Source organism: Myotis brandtii, unplaced genomic scaffold (assembly GCF_000412655.1).
Source record: "Myotis brandtii unplaced genomic scaffold, ASM41265v1 scaffold112, whole genome shotgun sequence".
In the NCBI taxonomy this organism is placed as follows: Eukaryota; Metazoa; Chordata; class Mammalia; order Chiroptera; family Vespertilionidae; genus Myotis; species Myotis brandtii.
The window spans coordinates 11439166-11458594 of record NW_005353838.1 but is presented as its reverse complement, the minus strand read 5'-3'; the positions used below and the strand labels follow the sequence as shown (position 1 = coordinate 11458594).

General features: G+C 40.9%; 1 protein-coding gene across 1 annotated transcript in view; it reads left to right on the top strand.

Annotated features, from left to right (window-relative positions):
- The window catches only part of ZNF385B (zinc finger protein 385B), a 361135-nt gene that overhangs the window by 9060 nt on the left and 332646 nt on the right, over positions 1-19429 (top strand). Inside the window, exon 2 of the mRNA XM_005857643.2 lies at positions 8618-8756. Coding sequence (XP_005857705.1) covers positions 8720-8756 — 37 coding nt within the window. The 5' untranslated portion in view covers positions 8618-8719. The remainder of the gene's footprint in view (positions 1-8617; positions 8757-19429) is intronic.

Sequence of the window (19429 nt, the reverse complement as noted above, 5' to 3'; positions counted from 1 at the left end):
GGCCCCCACCCGTGCACCAGGCCTCTATCCTATATAATAAAAGGGTAATATGCAAACTGACCCTAACAGCAGAATGACTGGGAATGACTGGTCACTATGACACACACTGACCACCAGGGGGCAGACGCTCAATGCAGGAGCTGCCCCCTGGTGGTCAGTGCGCTCCCACAGGGGGAGCTCTGCTCAGCCACAAGCCAGGCTGATGGCTGCCAGTACAGTGGTGGTGGTGGGAGCCTCTCCCGCCTCCTCAGCAGCGCTAAGGATGTCTGACTGCAGCTTAGGCCTGCTCCCTGCTGGCCAGTGGACATCCCCCGAAGGCTGCTGGGCTGCCAGAGGGATGTCTGACTGCCAGCTTAGGCCAAATCCCCCGGGGAGCAGGCCTAAGCCAGCAGGTGGACATACTCCGAGGGGTCCCAGACTGCAAGAGGGCATAGGCTGGGCTTAGGGACCCCCCCAAGTGCACAAATTTTTGTGCACTGGGCCTCTAGTCCTATATAATAAACGGCTAATATACAAATTGCCCCCTCATGAGTTCAACTGGGAGACCGGAAGTTCGATTGCTTGTTATGAGGTGCGCTGATCACCAGAGGGCGGCACGGAACATGGCAGGCAACCAGTGGTGGTGGCAGGGCACTGAGGGAGCCAGGGAAGGAGGAGGCAGGGAGGCAGGGAGGCGGGAAACCTGATCGGGCCTGATCGCCGGCCAGGCCTAGGGACCCCATCTGTACACTAATTTTGTACACCAGCCTCTAGTACTATATAGTGTATCACACACAGATTAAGATTCCTTTGTCTGAAAAAGCTGTGACTGAGCAATGGTGACACAGCAGCTCCGGAGCCTGACAATAAACAAACACCTTATAAAAATTTATGAAGTTCAGGTTGTAAAGAACACACTGCACATACCAAGTGAGAAGCATTTCTTATGAAAATAATTTTATCTGTAAGTCCGTTGTTTCCATATGGCCTATAACAGAAGCTCATGCTATGGGTAGATGCCTCAACAGCCTGTGAACTTTTATATGGGCTTTCGAAAGGGGATGATAGTTTTATGAGATACGATTTTCTCATCTCACCAAATTAGATTATCTGAGATAGCGTCCCTGGATGTGAAATTTCCATCCTGAGTAGATCTGCACCTCCTGAGACTCTGTGCAGCCTGCTAGCAGAGTGGAAATGGAGCATAATAAATCTGCCCCGAGCCCATTTCTCTCCACACAACTCCATAATTCATCCTTTGCTTGGTATCCATGACCACTTTTTTTTACAGCTAATCAGTCTGCATCCTGGCTGGCTCCCTTCATGTGCAATACCTCCTCCTTGGTCCAGATCTCTCCTCCTGGCACGCTCTTCTGCTTCCATGTTTCTTTCTAGAGCCAGATGCCATCAAGGACCCTGGATCCAAGCTGTTCCTAATCATGTGGCCAGCAGTTACTCTAGTTACAGGGTGGCCTATTTGTTGTCTTATACTTGAAAATATATGTTCTGTTTAAAACGGATGAAGACAAATAGCAGCATCTCTGGAGTACCTCTGTGACCCAATATTTCCGTTATTCTCTCCTGAGTCTCCTCTGAGGGGTCAGAGGAGTGACCTGCTACTGAAGCCACATGGCTCTGTGTTCCAGTCCCTCCCATGAGGAATGCTTCTTCGTCGCTCCTGTGGCTTTCTACCCTTTCCTCTGCTTCAACATTGCTTTGGTCCAATAGCATTGCCACCATCTGCTTACACTTCACCAAGAATGGCTCCAGGTGACTTTCCAGGAGCTTGGGAATAAAGAAGAGTTTAGGAAAATATTCTCCAAGGTGGAGTAAAGCCAATCATACTCAGCTGCACTGGAAGTTAAATACGTTGTTTGCATGCCTATCACCAAACTTAATTATTTTTATAATATCGGGGAAGGAACTTATTTTTATTCATTTTTAAAAAATATATTTTTATTGATTTCAGAGAGGAAGGGAAAGGGAGAGAGAGAGATAGAAACATCAATGATGAGAGAGAATCATTGACTGGCTGCTTCCTGCATGCTCTCTACTGGGGATCGAGCCCGAAAACCAGGCATGTGCCCTTGACCAGAATTGAACTCAGACCCAAACCCTTCAATCTGCAGGCTGACACTCTATCTACTGAGCCACACTGGCTAGGGTGGGGAAGGAATTTATTTTTAATGATTCTCACCATCTTGTGCAAAATAAGCATCAGTAGCTGAATTTTAAGAGAGAAAATTCTATAAATTATGAATTATGGAGGCATGGAAAATTGTCCTCTCATCCTTCCTACAATTAATTCAATAATTATTGTCTTGAGATTATGTCAATGGAACCTGGGTCTTTGGAAGAAGAGTTATCAAGAGGATTGTGACCCCACAGAGTGCAGACCAGCGGCCACTCAGAAATTACTTTGTGTAGAAGCCAGGTGATCAGCTGCAGCTTGGCCAGAGGGCAGGCACCTAGAGCAGCAGTTTGATGGAGAATGTAAGAATAGCATGCTCAGTGCCACACAAAACTGGCAGCAGAAGCAACGGCATCTAGTTTGCTGGTTTCAGGGAAAGAGTTATCTTTATGTCCTTCAGTGATTTTAAAGACTCTTAACTGAGTAGCTCCTTTAATTTTTTTTAAAATGCTTTCATCTGAATTTATTCATTCACATTATTTCCAACTCCCTGAATTTGTTAAGAGCCTCCATGCCTTACCATGTTTTACAGAGGAAAATAAAGCACTGAGAAGTTACCTAATGAGCCCAGAGTGGCACAGCCCAGTAGTGGCAGAGCAGGACTGGGGGCTCCCCAAGGAGGGGGTTCCTAGCTCCCAAGGTCGGTGCACCAAATGGCAGCATCAGTGTCACTTGGATGCTTGTTAGGAATGCAGAATCTCGGGCCTCGCCTCAGACCTGCTGAATCTGAATCTCCATTTTAAACCTCGAGGTGTTGCATGTGCACATTGAAGTCTGAGGATAGTAATAGGTGGAGCCATCACTCTCCGCTAAAAGTTCCTCTCTGCTTTCAGCACACGGCCAGCCCTTTCGGCTCACTGAGAGGCTGATCTGTAAAGGGAAACATGTCTGAGGTGACTCAGGACAGCTTCCTGGACTTTATAGGTGAAATAAAACAGAGCGTTACTCCCCCCTTCAAAATATTTTGAGGGGTTATTTAGAGCCACACAAATCAATCGATGAGCAGGATAGGGAATACTTATGTCAGTTAAAGGCTTTTTAAGTTCATTTCTGGGTAAACAGCCTTCTAATATGACCGCCTATGTCATCCAAATCCCACTTGAACAGGACAAGGGGGCAACATATCTGATTAGACATCTGAGTGATTAGAATGCTTCTGTTTCTGAAATGACTTCAGGATGCTGAAGTTGTTGGACACCCTAAGTTCCAAATTCTGAAAATAGTCATTCTAGATGTTTTAAAAGAATATGGCTTTAAAATCCTCCTATATAATAAAGAGGTAATATGCAAATTGACCGTCACACCACACACAAGATGGCCACCCCCATGTGGTCACAAGATGGCCACCACAAGATGGCCGGCGGGGGGGGCAGTTAGGGGTGACCAGGCCAGCAGGGGAGGGCAGTTGGGGGTGACTGGACCTGCAGGGGAGGGCAGTTGGGGGCGACCGGGCCAGCAGGGGAGGGCAGTTGGGGGTGACTGGACCTGCAGGGGAGGGCAGTTGGGGGCGACCGGGCCAGCAGGGGAGGGCAGTTGGGGGCGATCGGGCCAGCAGGGGAGCAGTTAGGCATCGATCAGGCTGGCAGAGTAGTGGTTAGGGATTGATCAGGCTGGCAGGCAGAAGCGGTTAGGGGCAATCAGGCAGGCAGGCAGGCGAGCAGTTGGGAGCCAGCAGTCCTGGATTGTGAGAGGGATGTCCGACTGCTGGTTTAGGCCCGATTCCGCAGGGACATCCAGCAGTTGGACATCCCTCGAGGAGTCCCAGATTGGAGAGAGTACAGGCTAGGCTGAGGGACACCCGCCCCCAGTGAACGAATTTTATGCACCGGGCCTCTAGTGTAATTATGAAAGTAACTGAATAACACCAAGTATGGGATATAAATATGCTTTAATTACTAATCTGATAGTCATTAACTTCTCCAAGAAGGTGATTTTGCACAGTCAACTAAAAGTATGCATTTAGTCACTACCATATGCAAGTATGTCAGTGGAGATAATATTGTCTAAGTAGAGAATATTTTACATGTTCCCTTTTTCTTTCATCATCTTGCAAAAGAACCAGTTGGCTTTGAAGCAGTCCTGCCAGCCACACAACATGACAACTCTTGATAGTGCCAACATAACTGAATGGGACAGATGACAGTGATTTATTTTGTTCAGAGATATTTAGGACCACCTAAACATACTCTGGATTCTAGGGCATCTGATATCAAGTTGTAAATTAAATGATAATGGATGACTTAGTCCTTACATTCCTTCAGAGTCCCTATGATCCCCCAAATAGGGAAACTCTTGCCAGTTTCCTGGTGTGACCATCTGAAAGGGTCATTTGTGCACATGTTGCTTTGCACATACGAGCTCAGAAAATGGAACAAGAGTGCCAATCTTTACATGTGAAATATATGATGCATGTGATCCATACAGTTTTTATGTGAGAGGCAGATGCAACATGCCCTTTGTATGATGACTTTATCTTTGACTCCTGTCCCTGTTGATTTCTGTGGCACTTGCTTTCAGTTTTACAGGTGGAATGACATTTTTTTCTGGCTGAAGTACTGTGGGTCAACTTCCTTCTTCAACTGCAGTGCATCTACTGCTGAGATTTCCCATCTCTCCAGGCTGTCATTATGTTACACCACATTATGCAGCACTGGTTCTTTTAGTATTATTTTTTCTCACTTGTCTTATATTCTTTTACCTTTTTTCAATTCATTGCATTGTACCCTGTCAGATCATGTGATTCACCAAAGACCTCAACTGGGATAAGGCTACATATATAAGTAAATCTGTGTCAATAAGTTGCTGCTGGAGTGTACCATTTATGTAGAGAAAAATATTCTCAATAGACAACCTAGTTTATTCTGAGAGTTTTAAAACATTACCACCTTTAGGGGTGTTAGGGTCATTTTTGGAGTGAGAAAATCAATTGGATCTGAGATAGTCAATCTTATATAGTGTTGCAGTAGTGAGCATTATGCTTTTGACATAAGGAAGGAATATTCCAGTTACATTGATATTGTATATGTCATCAAGACAAGTTTACAAAGAAAGACAATGGAAAAAATAATTCTTCAGCATGGTTCTCCAAGTTGAGTAGCTTATAAACTTTATCATTCATTAGAGAGTTATGATTTTACCTAATGCTGTTTGTATTTGGAGTACCATTTGTTATTAAATTTTTATTTAAGTTCTGTGATAGAGCTGGAGACAAATAGTGTTACCTTTTTTTCTTGGGTCATGATTAAACATCCTGTACATGTTCACATGTCTGGAGAGTAATATTGATTGTTTGTTCTTCTTCTCCACAGCTCTTTGCACTAATGTTGAGCCAAATTTTTGGATCTTATTCAAAAGTTCATTTGACTGAACAGTTATGGTGTTTTTCACCTTGGTTGGTGTTTTTCCTTTTAAAAAAATATAAATTATGTTTCATATAGAAATATCAACAATAACAATAGTAACTAGAGGGCATAGGCTGCTTTACTGTGTGGTTGTGTTTTAAACACTTAGCATGTATTATGTCATTTAATAACAAGGTAGGTACAATTATCATCTCGGTTTACAGTGATGAAACTGATACTTAAGAAGCTGAGGAACTTTTTTTGGTTATAAGACTAGTGACTGACACACCATGATTTTGAACCCAGGCCTTACTGACTCTACAACTGACCTTCATCATGAAAACCATAAAAGAGCAAAAAGAAAATTTATACATCTTTAGTTCAACTGTTCTTTCTACATATGAAGAAATAGACCAAGCAAGGTTAAATGCCTTACCTTAGGTTACAACTAGGAAATGGGAGAGGCAATTTCATTGGTTTCCATTTCCCAGGAGGCTATTCAGGCATATACCATTCTATCTAATTGGTTAGCTTGTATTAGGTATCTTTTTTGGACCAATCTGCTATCACAAGAAGTATGGGCACACTACACAGAATTGTTCAGAATGGATGCTACCTTGCTCCCCTTTGCTAGGGTTAAAGGAATCCTTGTAGCTGGGAAAACGACAAAAGCTGTTGACTGTATGGGGTTGTTATCTCCCAGGCTGGATGCCCACTTCTAGCCAAACTCTTGCAAAGCCAGGAAGCAAGTCCCTGCTAGAGATGTTTCCATGTTATCAGCACTCCTTTTCTTTCAAAGTCAGTCAAATCAAGGGTGAACCCAGTGTGCCTTCGTTGTCTTTGCTCAGTCCACTCTCCAGGCCCTGCTTCTGTGTTGAAGATAGATTGGGTTTGACAGATGGGAAACCAGCAGCAGTCCTGAGACTGGCTGCCAAACGGGACAGAGGAGGAGGTGATCTGATGGGTTGTGGCATTGAACTGCACGAATGAAGGCAATGAGTGGGGACCCTCCGAGGTAATAGCAGTATTTTTCATCACCAAGTGAACAGGTTGAAGGATTGCAAAAGGGAGAAGGCAGCTACTGGGCAAGGCACTGCTTTTTGTCATCTACCTATGTTATAGTTTGACTTGCATGATGGTGTTGCAACATAGATGTGTGTACCAATTGGACTTTTCACTTAATAGTATATTTTTCTGACCAAAAAACTATTCTAAACTTATTTTAGAAAAGTATAAAGAAAGAAGTTGTGACCACTGAGATGCACACACAGGTGGAATGCTGATTCACTGTGACACAGTGGTGTTTCACTCTAGATGTGTGTTTCCTTGCCCTTTGCATCAGGCAGCCAGGCCTCTGCGCTCCGTGTGCCTCAGGGGAGAGTTGCATTGTAGAGATGAAAGCAGAAGTTGCCTATACATTAGAAATGAGGTTGGCTTTGGTGTTCTGAAGGCCCCTTGAGGGGACTATATCCTGGGAGGAAAGAATAGCAGGGACTTATGCGAAGGGGAAGCAGGGAAATATGAAAGAACAGAAAAAGAGGTTGATTTTGTAAGGTTAGTTGATCCAATGGTCTGCTTCTTTGGAGTGCCCCAGTGCTGTGGCAGAACTTTGTGGAGGAATGTGATCATCTAGAGAAGCTGTGCATTTTACATAGGGACCCCCCAGCCTTGGTTAAGAGTCCTACAGCACATGAAGCAGCCCCCTGCCCCTGACCCAGTACCAAAGTCTCAAAAGTCCTCCTGTCATGCATTTCTTTCAAACATGCAAATCTGAGCATGTTTCACAGCAAAAGATCCCCTCTGTAGGATAGAGAAACATATTCCAAGCAAATGAAATAGCATGTGCTAAACTATAAAGTTAATGGCACATGTACTGTGTACCAGTGACTGTCTCCTGCTGGATCATGGGGTTGTGTTGGTGAGCAGCTGGATGGATGGGGAAGGGCTATTCATGGGTGGCCTTGGCTGCCATCTGGTGGAATCTTCATCTAGTAGGCCAATGAGTTTCAAACATATCTTAGGAGCACATAGAATTTTTATATAAAATCTCCTACAGAAACCCATTGGATCCTCATGCCATACTGTCCTCCACACAGCCTTGAATTATTGAAGCATCTCTCTGTGACCATAGCTATGGATAATGGGAAACCCATTGTCTGATTAGATTGGAAGTTTAATATGATGACCAGTGGTGGTATGAAGATACATTGAAGGGTAGAAACAGAGAATTTAGACTGGATGCAGAGAGACCAACTATGAATTTCAGTTTCTATTGTGAGCCTCATTGGATTTGATGGTAGACATTTAGTTATAATCCAGGGTCACACTCTTCTCTGACTTGGATTTAATTCCAGGGCATGTTTATAAACATGGTAAGAAGCACCACTCATTCAAAACTTTATTATAAAGAGCAGGAAGTTTACAAATTTTAACACATTTAATTGCTATAGTAACCCTATATGGTATATGTTCTTAATTTCATCTTGCAGACAAGGAAACTGAGTCTCAGAAAGTTGAGTGATTTGTCAAAGTCAAAAAGCTCTTAATGGTTAGATCTGGGATTTGAACTTAGATAGCTTGCCTCCTTGGATGCTTCAGTATCTCTGGTCTTAACCAGCACAGCTATAATATGGAGGCATCTGGGGGAGTGCACCATTTTGTCCTTGAGAATGATCAGTCCTCTCTAGCATCCATTGCCATTGCATTTATTTTTCTTTATTCATGTTCTAGTACATTGTCCATGCTCTGGATCCTCCAGAATGATTCATTTAGGTACTCTCAACCTATACTGCACCTGGTAGAAACTCTTTGAGACAGGACTCTAGCTACCCAGACCAGTGGTTCTCAACTGGAATTTTATCTCCCGGGACACTTGGCAATGTCTAGAAACATTTTTGGTTGTCCCAATTGGGGGTGGCAATTATGTTACTGTCATCTAGTAGATAGAAGCCAGGGATGCTGATAAACATCCTACAATGCGCAGGGCAGTCTCTACAACAAAGAATTATTGGGACCAAAATGTTAATAGTACTGAGGTTGAAAAATCCCAACATAGATATGAAATTATATTTTAGCCATTTTATTTACAGTCTTGTTTTTTTCTCAGGGCTCCATCTTCCCAGGAAGGCACAGATTCCCTTAGCTCCACCAAATCTTCTGGAGTTTCTGTTACCTCTCCCTCCATCATGGCTCAGCACAGAGCTGGTGAATGGGCTGGGACCTGGGTCCCCTTTTCAGGTACCCACGTAAGTTGAAACTCTCTCACTTACCCTTTGACTATTTCCCTCTCCCTTCCTTTTATCTAGTCTAAGTGTAGGAAGCTTTGCTCTTACTCATGTTCTTCAAAGTCTGTTGCCTATGAGCTCCCTTAATGTTTGAAACTCAAACTGCAAGAATTGATTACCTTTTTCCTTGCTTTGCGCTATGTAATCTCTTTCCTGGGGGCAATAAATACAAAAATGTCAGCCGCCTAACTGAAGTTTTACAGAAATGCTGGGACAACCATAGTTTGTCCACGCCAGCATTTTGCTATCTATATTTTGAGTTATACCGCTGTGTATGGAGATGTCACCAGATTTTTTGTGAAAGAAGGAACCCCTCTCTAGGAATTCATAAGCCATATAAGCAAATGATTCAAATGTGTTTATCCCAGGACTTTCCCAAAATATTTGTCCAGAAGTCTTGTGTTTTTCATGGAATCCCCCAGAACAGTTTGCACATAATTTGGGAAATGCTGGTCTATGCTATAAATGTGGCCTTTATCAAAGCACTGGCAGAAATAAGAGGAAAGTTAGAAGTTAGACTCACTAGGACTCAATGAATGATTGGTCCTGGGAGGTAAAGAAGCAAAAACGAATCAGTGAGAGAATATAGAAACTTCAAAACGGAAGGAACAAATTTTGTGTTTGGCCTTATATATCACAAAATATTAGGCACCAGGGGTTTTTAAAAGTATAAGCCACAGAATGACAATACTGAATTTATCTCTCTCCTGGATTGTTGTAATGGCTTTCTAAATGGTCTCCTAGATTTCATTCTTTTCCTCTTCTAATCTGAACACCCCAATGCCACCATAGAAATCTTTCTGAACAAAGATGTAATCATGGCATTGCTCTGATCAAAGAACTTCTGTGATTCAATTTTGTGCATAGACAACCCAAACTCCTTTGCATAGTGTTCATAGAACATTATGTCAAAATCTTCCTGAATATGGATTTAACTTTGTGTCGCCAGAATGAGCAGCTCTTACTCAATGAGATGTTGCCTTGCACTGCCAGTGCTTCTGTGCCTTTTAGGGACTCTGGGGAACAAGACAGGCTGTTCTAGGGGACTTGCATCTATTCCTTTATTGTGTGAATGCCTTTATTCTCTAGGATTTATACATATATCTGTAATTTAATCTTAGAATGGGAGTGTGTGTGGTCTGCTCTGCCCATATGGATGTCTTTTGTCTGCCCCTCTAGATCCACTCTCAACCTTGTTCAATCACTTCTCTGTTCTGTAAGGCTGACCTGCATGGACTGAATCTAAAGAATCCCTTGGCCTCTGCCTTGTAGTTGGTTTTGGTTAATGGAAAATGCTGGCAGGAGATAGGACGAAGGCAGGAGAGTGAGATCAGAGTATATATCCCCCAACTCCCCCTAGAAGGGCACCGTAGACTGGCTGTGTCCCCTGCTGGTCACTGTTCCTCTCAAGGTGGCCTTCTCCATGGTCTCGTCTCCTTTCCAGGTTCAGTAACTGCCCTTCCCTCTGCTCCAACCCCTGGTTCCTGAGTATCCTTGTGGCTCCTGTATACCCTGACTATATGCGTGTAAATAGTCCTTTAAACATAAGCCCTCTTCTAATATCCCCAAATTGAATGGTGGACTTCTTTCTCGCTGGGACCCGGACTGATATAGTTAGCCATCTGAAACACTTTGATTTTTGAATGTCTGTGAATGGTAAAGATTTACATGATAAAGAATTGAATTACACAGGGATATGTCACAAGATGTCCATTTTTGTGTTTTACCTCACATCATGGTAAGGTCCATGGGGTTAGGTGTGTTGGGAGGTTAATGGGAGCAACAGACTGAGGAATTATGGGATGGTTAAGTGACTAGAGTGTTTGAAGCTGTTCTTTAATATGTCTCCAAAGAATTTTAAAGTATAAGTAAGAGGCCATTAGCTGACTACAGCTCAGGAATTGTCTTATAGATTTAGGCATGAATCTTCTTCAGGGGAAGAGTTATCTGAAAGAATCCAAGTAGGAATGCCAAATCTTGATAGTCAGTGTTGACTTTTGAAAGGGACAGCAACATGCCATTTTTTTTTTACAATAATAACTGATATTTGGCTCTTAGTCTATTTAATATTGGTTCATACTCTTTTTTAAGTGAAAAAATATATTTTAAAGGTAGTTTTATATAACTTAATTTCATTTCTGTGATTCTAGCATTCTACCCGTGTAAAAAAAATTTACTGATTCTCTTTTAAGGCAGAGTGAATAGTGCTCAAATAGGGCCGACCAGAGATAGCGTGAAGCTTCCAGTGTTCTCATTCGCTATTTTTTGCTTGTAGATTTAGCCATCTAGATATTTATATATCTATCTATATATAGCTTTATATCCCTGTGCTTTCCTTTTCCTAAGGAATCTTCTTTTGGAAATGGCAATACAGTAAGCATTTCTTTGGATCTGCAGAGGGGATGGTGCCCTATGTATTATAGTAGTGATATTAGGATGAAGAGTAGCAAACGAAATTAACCACACTTTCCATGTCATCACAAGTGAGGCACTCCATGTGCATGAAGATTTTGGTATGAGGGATAAAAAGACAAATCTGTTGTACAGACAGGATTTCCTGTGTAGTTTTTCTGGTTTTGCACATACTGAAGTGTCAGTGTTGTGATCAGTAGTTCATGTTCAAGACATAAGATGAGGAAAGATCCAAGAAATCTCTTGAATGCTGTATGTAGTGTTCAAGCTCTTTTTTGTTTGGTGTGTTGGTTTATTTTTTCTTTTTTTACCTCTTATACTTGGACACAGAGAGAAATGTGTGTCATGTTGGAAAGAGGCTTTAGAAACAGGCATAGCTTTGGAAACTTGATATGTATAACTCACTAATTCTCACCTTGTTCACCTCTGTATTCACAGAGAGAAACATTCTTTTCTACCCTAGGACTTGAACAGAAAATATTGGAAATTTATATTTTTAAAGATTTAATAAATACACTGCGGGTGTATTTAACATTTGAAATTTTAGCTGTGATTCTGAAGTAGTATTAAAGTTGGTAAAATTCTAATCATAATGCAAAACCTCTGAAAATGCACCTTATTTTTAAAGTTATTAAATGACAGTAATGATAGAAAGTATCTTTCTTCTTTTTAAAAACTATAATCTTGTATTATATCTGACTGTGCTATTTCATTGTGTTAGATCTCAAGCTCTCATTTATAACTATCAGTATAAAGATCTTTAAAAGAAGAAAAAGAAATAGTTTTGATATTTATTATCGTGTCTAAGTAAGATAGTCAGTTTTTTTTACTAATGTGGAAGCTCTTTGTTGTCCGGAATGCAAATATAAAATACATAAACTTGAATACCTTCAAAATACCTTCTAAATGAAGCAGTGTATTTGGAAGAGGGAAAACCACGGTGAGTCAGCTGTCTCCAGGTTCTGCTCTCAGAACAGTTACTGACTTGTTTAGTGACCTTGGCCATCTTGGTCTAACTCCATTTTCGTTTTCCCTCCTGACGCGTGGAATTTCTTTCTAACCTGCTTTCCCTGGATGTACTTTGGAAGAAAGATGCCATCTAAATACCATTAAAAACAATAATATTCCCTATCTCAGGAGTGAACTTCAACCTGGAATGTAATACAATCCACTGTTTGTTTGTTTGTTTGTTTGTTTTACTTTGTAATCCTTACCAAAGATAAAATAAAATAAAATCTAAGTATATGTTAACGGAGCACTCTGGGATAAATGACTAAAATTTCATTACCATATAAGAATTATATTCTATGTAGATTATTTTACGTGTGAAAACATGGCTTAGCAAGCTGGCAGCTTGAAAGTCCTTGCTTTATTAGTTAGCAAAGGCTCTGGGTTTTATCACAGTTATTGGCAATCTCAGTTTTTGGGTGCCAGGAATTGAAAATGATATGCTCAGCTGACCCTTTAATTAGCTCTCATTCTGTCTTCCATGATTTATAGCCTGGTGGCTCACGTGTAAAAAAGATATATGATTTAATGAAGTGGAAAGGCAGACTTGTTTTCCGCCTCCGATTGTTTAATGCTTTCCTCTGGCTGGTGACTGGAGCTCCAGGGGCAAACAAAGCAGCAGTTCTATCCCCTGGTACAAGGATAGGAAGGTCCAGTTTGCTATGATTTGTGATTGTTTGCAAAGATGCTTCTGTTTCATTAGGAACCAAAAGAATTGATTCCGGTATCTTGAAACAGTCTTTTAAAAGAAATATGAAAGGCTGTGGACTGAAATTCTCTTATTTTGCATTTTTATTTTATTGCTCTGAATGCAAATATTGTGGGGGAAGCAATACAGCATTTAATCTGCAGGGCTTTGCAGTGGTTTAGCACCATCGGTCCATTAGGTCTGTAAGTGTTTATGGCATACATTAGGTATTGATCGAGTCACTGGGTTACAGCAGTGACCAAGAGAGACAAGGCCCCCTCCTGGGAGGACAGATAAAACACCAATAAATAAATGCGTAAATATGATCATTTCTAACTTGTGCCATGGGGTGAGTGCCCGAAAAACAATTTTAAACAGGGTGCTCTGAGAGCGCATGCGGGGAATGGTGGGCTGCTATAGAGCTGGTGTCAGGGAAGGACACTCAGATGGAGGGGACCGCTGGGCAAAGACCCACAAGATCTGAATGCTGCAGAAACAGGAGGGTCTGGAGGCTGAGCTTCCTGAGCAAAGGGCACAGAGAACACAAAGTCCAAGGAGGAAGGACCTTGATGGACATGAGAAATAGAGAAAGGAAAGTGGGGATGAGGCAATAACGTATAGGGCAGAGAGGTAGGAATTGAGAGTGACAGGGGCACATAGTGAGGGCCCTGAAGGCCACAGTAAGGAAGGGACAGTGTTCCGTCAAGTGCCACATTCCAAAGACCTGCGCTAGGGTTCTCGCAGCCTGCACTTCCCCAGCCTCCCCGAGGCACTGTGGTGCACCTGTTAATTTACATGTACCTCATTAAGTCCAGGCCCCACCTGGAGAATATGGAGTACAGAGTTATGGGGCCAACACACATATAAAAGTATCCTATTACCTCAGGGTTCCCACCCTTCCCTTTTTTTTTTTAATTCAAATACACAGAAAAGTTATGAAACCATTCATGTAGAGTCACTGATTGATAATAATTTGTCAACTTTGCTTTATCTCTCTTCTTTATATATATATATATACACTAGAGGCCCAGTGCACGAAATTTGTATAAGCCAATTGTTCTGCAGAATTGAGGATTTGGATTTGTCTAATGCAGTGGTTCTCAACCTGTGGGTCGCGACCCCTTTGGGGGTCGAACGACCCTTTCACAGGGGTTGCCTGACCATTGGAAAACACATATATAATTACATATTGTTTTTGTGATTAATCACTATGCTTTAATTATGTTCAATTTGTAACAATGAAAAAATACATCCTGCATATCAGATATTTACATTATGATTCATAATAGTAGCAAAATTACAGTTATGAAGTAGCAATGAAAATAATTTTATGGTTGGGGGTCACCACAACATGAGGAGCTGTATTAAAGGGTTGCAGCATTAGGAAGGTTGAGAACCACTGGTCTAATGTTTCCTTTTGATTAAATTTGTGTCCCTCAGCCTGGCCTGCACCCTCTCACCCTCTTGCCCTCTTGCCGTTCGGGAGCCCTTGGTGATGTCCGATGGCTTAGGCCCACTCCCCAAACTGTTAGTTGGACATCCTTAGCGCTGCCACGGAGGTGGGAGAGGCTCCCGCCAGCGCCCCTGTGCTCACCAGCTGTGAGCCTGGCTTCTGGCTGAGTGGCACTCCCCCTGTGGGAGCACACTGACCATCAGGGGGTAGCTCCTGCATTGAGCGTCTGTCCCCTGGTGGTCAGTGTGCATCATAGTGACTGGTCGTTTTGCTGTTCGGTTGATTTGCATATTAGCATTTTATTATATAGGATACATGGTTTTGTTCTGTTTTGCTAAAGCATTTCAAGTTAGTTGTAGACATCATGACATTTCACACACTCAGGAAATTTCCAACATAATACTTTTATCTACCATACTCCTTATATTGAAATTTCCAAAATTGTCCCAATCATTATAGCTGATTTTTTGATGGTCATATGTCTTTTGTCTCCTCTAATTTAGAACAATCCCCTAGCCTTATACTTCTTGGATATTGACATTTCCAAGGAGTATAAGCCAATTGTTCTGCAGAGTTGAGGGTTTGGATTTGTCTGATGTTTCCTCTTGATTAGATTTGGGTTAAATATATTTGGCAAGAAGGCTCCATAGGTGATGCTGTGTCCTTCATAGTGCATGGTATCAGGTGGCTCAGGATGTTATGATACTATTAAACTTGATCACTGGCAAAGGTGTAGCTGCCAGATTTCCCCATTATAAAGGTATTTTTCCCTTTTGCAATCAATAAATAATCTGTGGAGAGATACTTTGAGATTCTGTGAATATCTTGTTTCCTAGTAGCTTTGTACTTAATGATATTAGCAGCCACAGATGCATCTTTCCAGAATCAGTTATTGCTATGATGGTTGTGAAAATGATGACTTTCTACTTCTCTTGTTTGTTTGTTTTTTCTAGACTCATTAGCTGTCTTACTTTTGTAAATAAAATGTCTCTTTTCTCTCCCCACTTTAAAAAAATCAGTGTGGACTCAAGGAACTTTTAAACATTCATTTTGTTATAACCTATTCCTCTCATTATACATTTCGGTACAATAATTGTCCCAAACTTAACTAGCAAGAGCTCCCACAAGCAGACCTTTCCTATCAGATTTTGAGCACCTTTCTTCTTTTCACCACAAAGAGAGGCTTCAGGCTTACTTTGTACTTTCCCTTCTCCAAACCAGAAATCAGCGATTCCCCCCAAATGTCCTGGTTTCTTTTAGTGGGGATGCTATTTAGAAAGCAACATCGTGGAACTGGATGTGTTTATTCCTAACAGGGTATCATTGTTTTCAGTTGGTGGTATCATTGCTTCTTGAACCATTCAGTGGACAGTGCTAGTAAATAAATACACATACCATCACACACAAATAGGTTCTTAAGGATACCTCTAATTCTCATTCATGCCACAGCATTCTTTTTCTCCTTCCCTCATCTGTATCTGTCTTTTCCTTCTCCCACAAAGGAAAAACCCTGGGTTCCAACAACAACAATACGCTAATATTTACTCATTTGTAGCTACAATAATTCCTTTCCCAAATTTTATAATTGTTACATCAATGCCAACAGCAAACAAATTAACTTCAAGATCTGCTTGCACTTAAAAAAATATTTTCTTTATTTTGAAGGTATTACAGATGCCCCCCGATATCCGCCATTGCCCCCCTCCACCTGGTTCCTGCCCCACCCCAGGCCTTCACACTATTGTCTCTGTCCATGGATTATGCATGTATGCATACATGTTCTTTGGTTATTCTCTCCTCGCCCACCCTCCCCCCTTCCCTCTGGGATTTGTCAGTCTTGTTCCATGCTTCTGTGTCTCTGGATCTATTTTGTTCCTCAGTTTATTTTGTTCATTTGATTCCACATATAAGAGAGATCATGTGATACTTGTCTTTCTCTAACTGGTTTATTTTACTTAGCATTATACTCTCCAGGTCCCTCTATGCTGTCTCAAAAGGTAAGAGATCCTTCTTTTTTATAGCTGCATAGTATTCCATGGTGTAAATGTACCACAGCTTTTTTATCCACTCATCTACTGATGGACACTTGGGCTGTTTCCAGATCTTAGCTATGGTTAATAGCGCTTAGTGTCTGTTTTTGTGTTTCTGATTTGATAGTCTAAGGTGCGGTGAGTAAAAGGCAGGATGTCCTAGAATCATGTTCTTTCCTTTCTGAAAAACTAATAAAAAAATTTAAAAGCCCACAAAACTTCCTCTTACGTACCCAAATTCCACTTTTGAAAAGTGTATGTATATTAACATTTGAAAATGCAAATACCGACCCTGGAAGGGTTAAGCTCCTTTCAGCCATTTATACTGTAGCCTGATTAATTTCAATCTGTTTGCTTTCTCTAAATCCTGGAGGAGCTGCAGTGAGACTGCACTTTTCAAAGAGGTGAATATGTATTTTGTAGCACAGAGGCAACCTCAAGGAACATCCTGGGATGCAAGCCCAGTGAAGGAGGGAAGTGAGGGAGCAGGCAGCCTCAGTGGGAGGAGGGAGATTCCTTTGTAAACACAGCACTAGCCAGATTTTTATTCTTCTTCAGTTTTGCATAGAGCCTTGGTTACCCAGATACCAACTGGAACTCATTCTCCTAACACTAACACAGTTTAATTAATTTACTGTTCTGCAACTCAGAGACTTGCCTATTGCAAGAAGCCCTGCCTCAGAACTTCAAGCCCATGGCTGGTCATTACACTAAGGCAGTTTTGCCTAAATTGAAACTCCACGCCCTCTCATAATTTGTTAATGCCTTATGACTGAGTTATTTTTCTCTGTCACAGAATTAATAATCTCCAAGTTCCAAAATGCACGAATCTGAGAACTAGAAGTTCCTCAGAGATTTTATCTATCCATCTTTTTAAGTTGAGGTCCCAAGAGACAGACATGCTTGGCACAGAAGTGGCAGAGCTTGAGCCACAACAGGGGTCTTGGACCCTTGGCCCTTTTACTTATTACCGGCTACACCAAAACTCACCTCTCTTTTTTCTCTTGGAAAGGGCATTTGGTCAAACTTGTAGGTCATAAAAGCATTGGTATCTGCTTGCAAGCATTTCTACTTCTGGAAAATTAGAGATTATACTTTTATTTCATGCAAGTGTAGCCAAGTAGTATATGGAGGTCACAGATATTTTTTTTAATAAAACATAATTTAGATGATAAGTCCATTTTTACCTATTTTTTTTAAGTGAACTAATCTGATACATTTGGAACCCATGGGAGACGTTCATGTAATTTTATTGAATCTCTGCTTTGCAGTAAAATGCAGTGTGGCACTGGGTTAAGAATGCATAGTGGGGTCAGTCTGCCTGCTTACCAGTTACTAGCTATGTGAGTTGGGAAAGTTCCTTCCTCCTTATTTGAAAAACAAGGATAACAATATCTACCTCATGAGGTTATGTGTGGATTAACTTAGCTAATGCATACAAATGTGTAACAGAGTGCCTGGCACTTTGTAAATGCACAGTAACTGATGCTGTCTGGAAAAGGAAGTCTGCATAGACCAGGCATCTTTAGTTCAGGGTTTAAGTACAATTTCCCTTGTTTTCCATATCATGAGTAATATTGTATGTTTTCAGATATTTTAACTGCCTGAAAATAAAAATCAGTTTATGTAATTTTTAAATTAATATATTTTATTTTTTAGAGACATTTTTGGTTTACAGAAAAATTTGAGGAGAAAGTAGAGTTCCCTATACTCCCTCTCCTCTACTCCTCAGTTTCCCCTATTGTTAACATCTTGCATTGGTGTGGTACCTTAATTACAGATGCTGAACCAATAGTGATACATTACTGTTAACAAAAGTCCATAGTTTACATTAGGGTTCACTCTTTGTGTTGTACTGTACTATGAGTTTTGCCAAATGCATATGGTTATCCACCATTACACAGTATCATGCAACATAATTTCACTGTCTTAAAAATCCCCTATGCTGTACCTATTTATCTCTCCCTTCCCCAACCACTGGGAACCAGTAATCTTCTTCAAAATGTCATATAGTTGGCATCATATGGTATTGGCTTTGCAGATAGTCTTCTTTCACTTAGCAATGTGCATTTAAGGTTCCTTCACATCTTTTTTGTGGCTTGATAGCTTATTTCTTTTTATTGCTGAATAATATTCCATTATGTAACACCATTTCTTTATCCATTCACCTCTGGAAGGACATCTTGGTTGCTTCCAAGTTTTGGCATTTATGAATAAAGCCACTGTAATCATAAGTGTGTAGGTTTTTGTCTGGAAATAAGTTCTTAGCTCATTTGGGTAAATACCTGGAATAGTGATTGCTGGATCCTATGGTAACACCATGTTTAGTTTTGTAAAAATCTGCCCGTCTTCCAAAGTAGCTGTACCATTTTACATTCCTACCAGCAGTGAATGAGGGTTGTTGTTCCACATTCTCACCAGCATTGGGCATTGTCAGTGTTTTAGACATTCTCTTAGGTATATACTAATGTGTCTTTGTTTTCTAATTTGCATGTCTTTAGTATTAAGCATCTTTTCAGATGCTAATTTCACATCTGTAAATCTTTGGTGAGGTGTCTATCAGATCTTTTGCCCTTTTTTAATTTGGTTGTTTCTTTTCTTATTGTTGTGTTTGAGAGTTCATTGTATATTTTGGACACAAGTTCTCTTATCAGATATGTGTTTTGAAAATATTTTCTCCCAGTCTTACATTTTCATTCTCTTAAATATGTCTTCACAAAGCAGAATTTTTAAATTTTAATGAAGTTCCACTTATCAAATTTATCAAATTTTATTTTCATGGATTATACTTTTGGCATTGTATCTAAAAACTTGGGGCCAAATCCAAGATCAATGAGATCTTCTAGAAGTTTTATAGTTTTGTGTTTTGCATTTATGTCCATGATCCATTTAGAGTTAACTTTTTTGAAAGGTGTAATCTTAGTGTCTAGATTCTTTTCTTTTCTTTTTTTTGCATGCAGATGTCCAGTTGTTTGTTTATTTAATTTTTCTCTGTTAAGTGAATTAGCATTAACTCATGTGCTGCATAATGATGTTTCAGTCC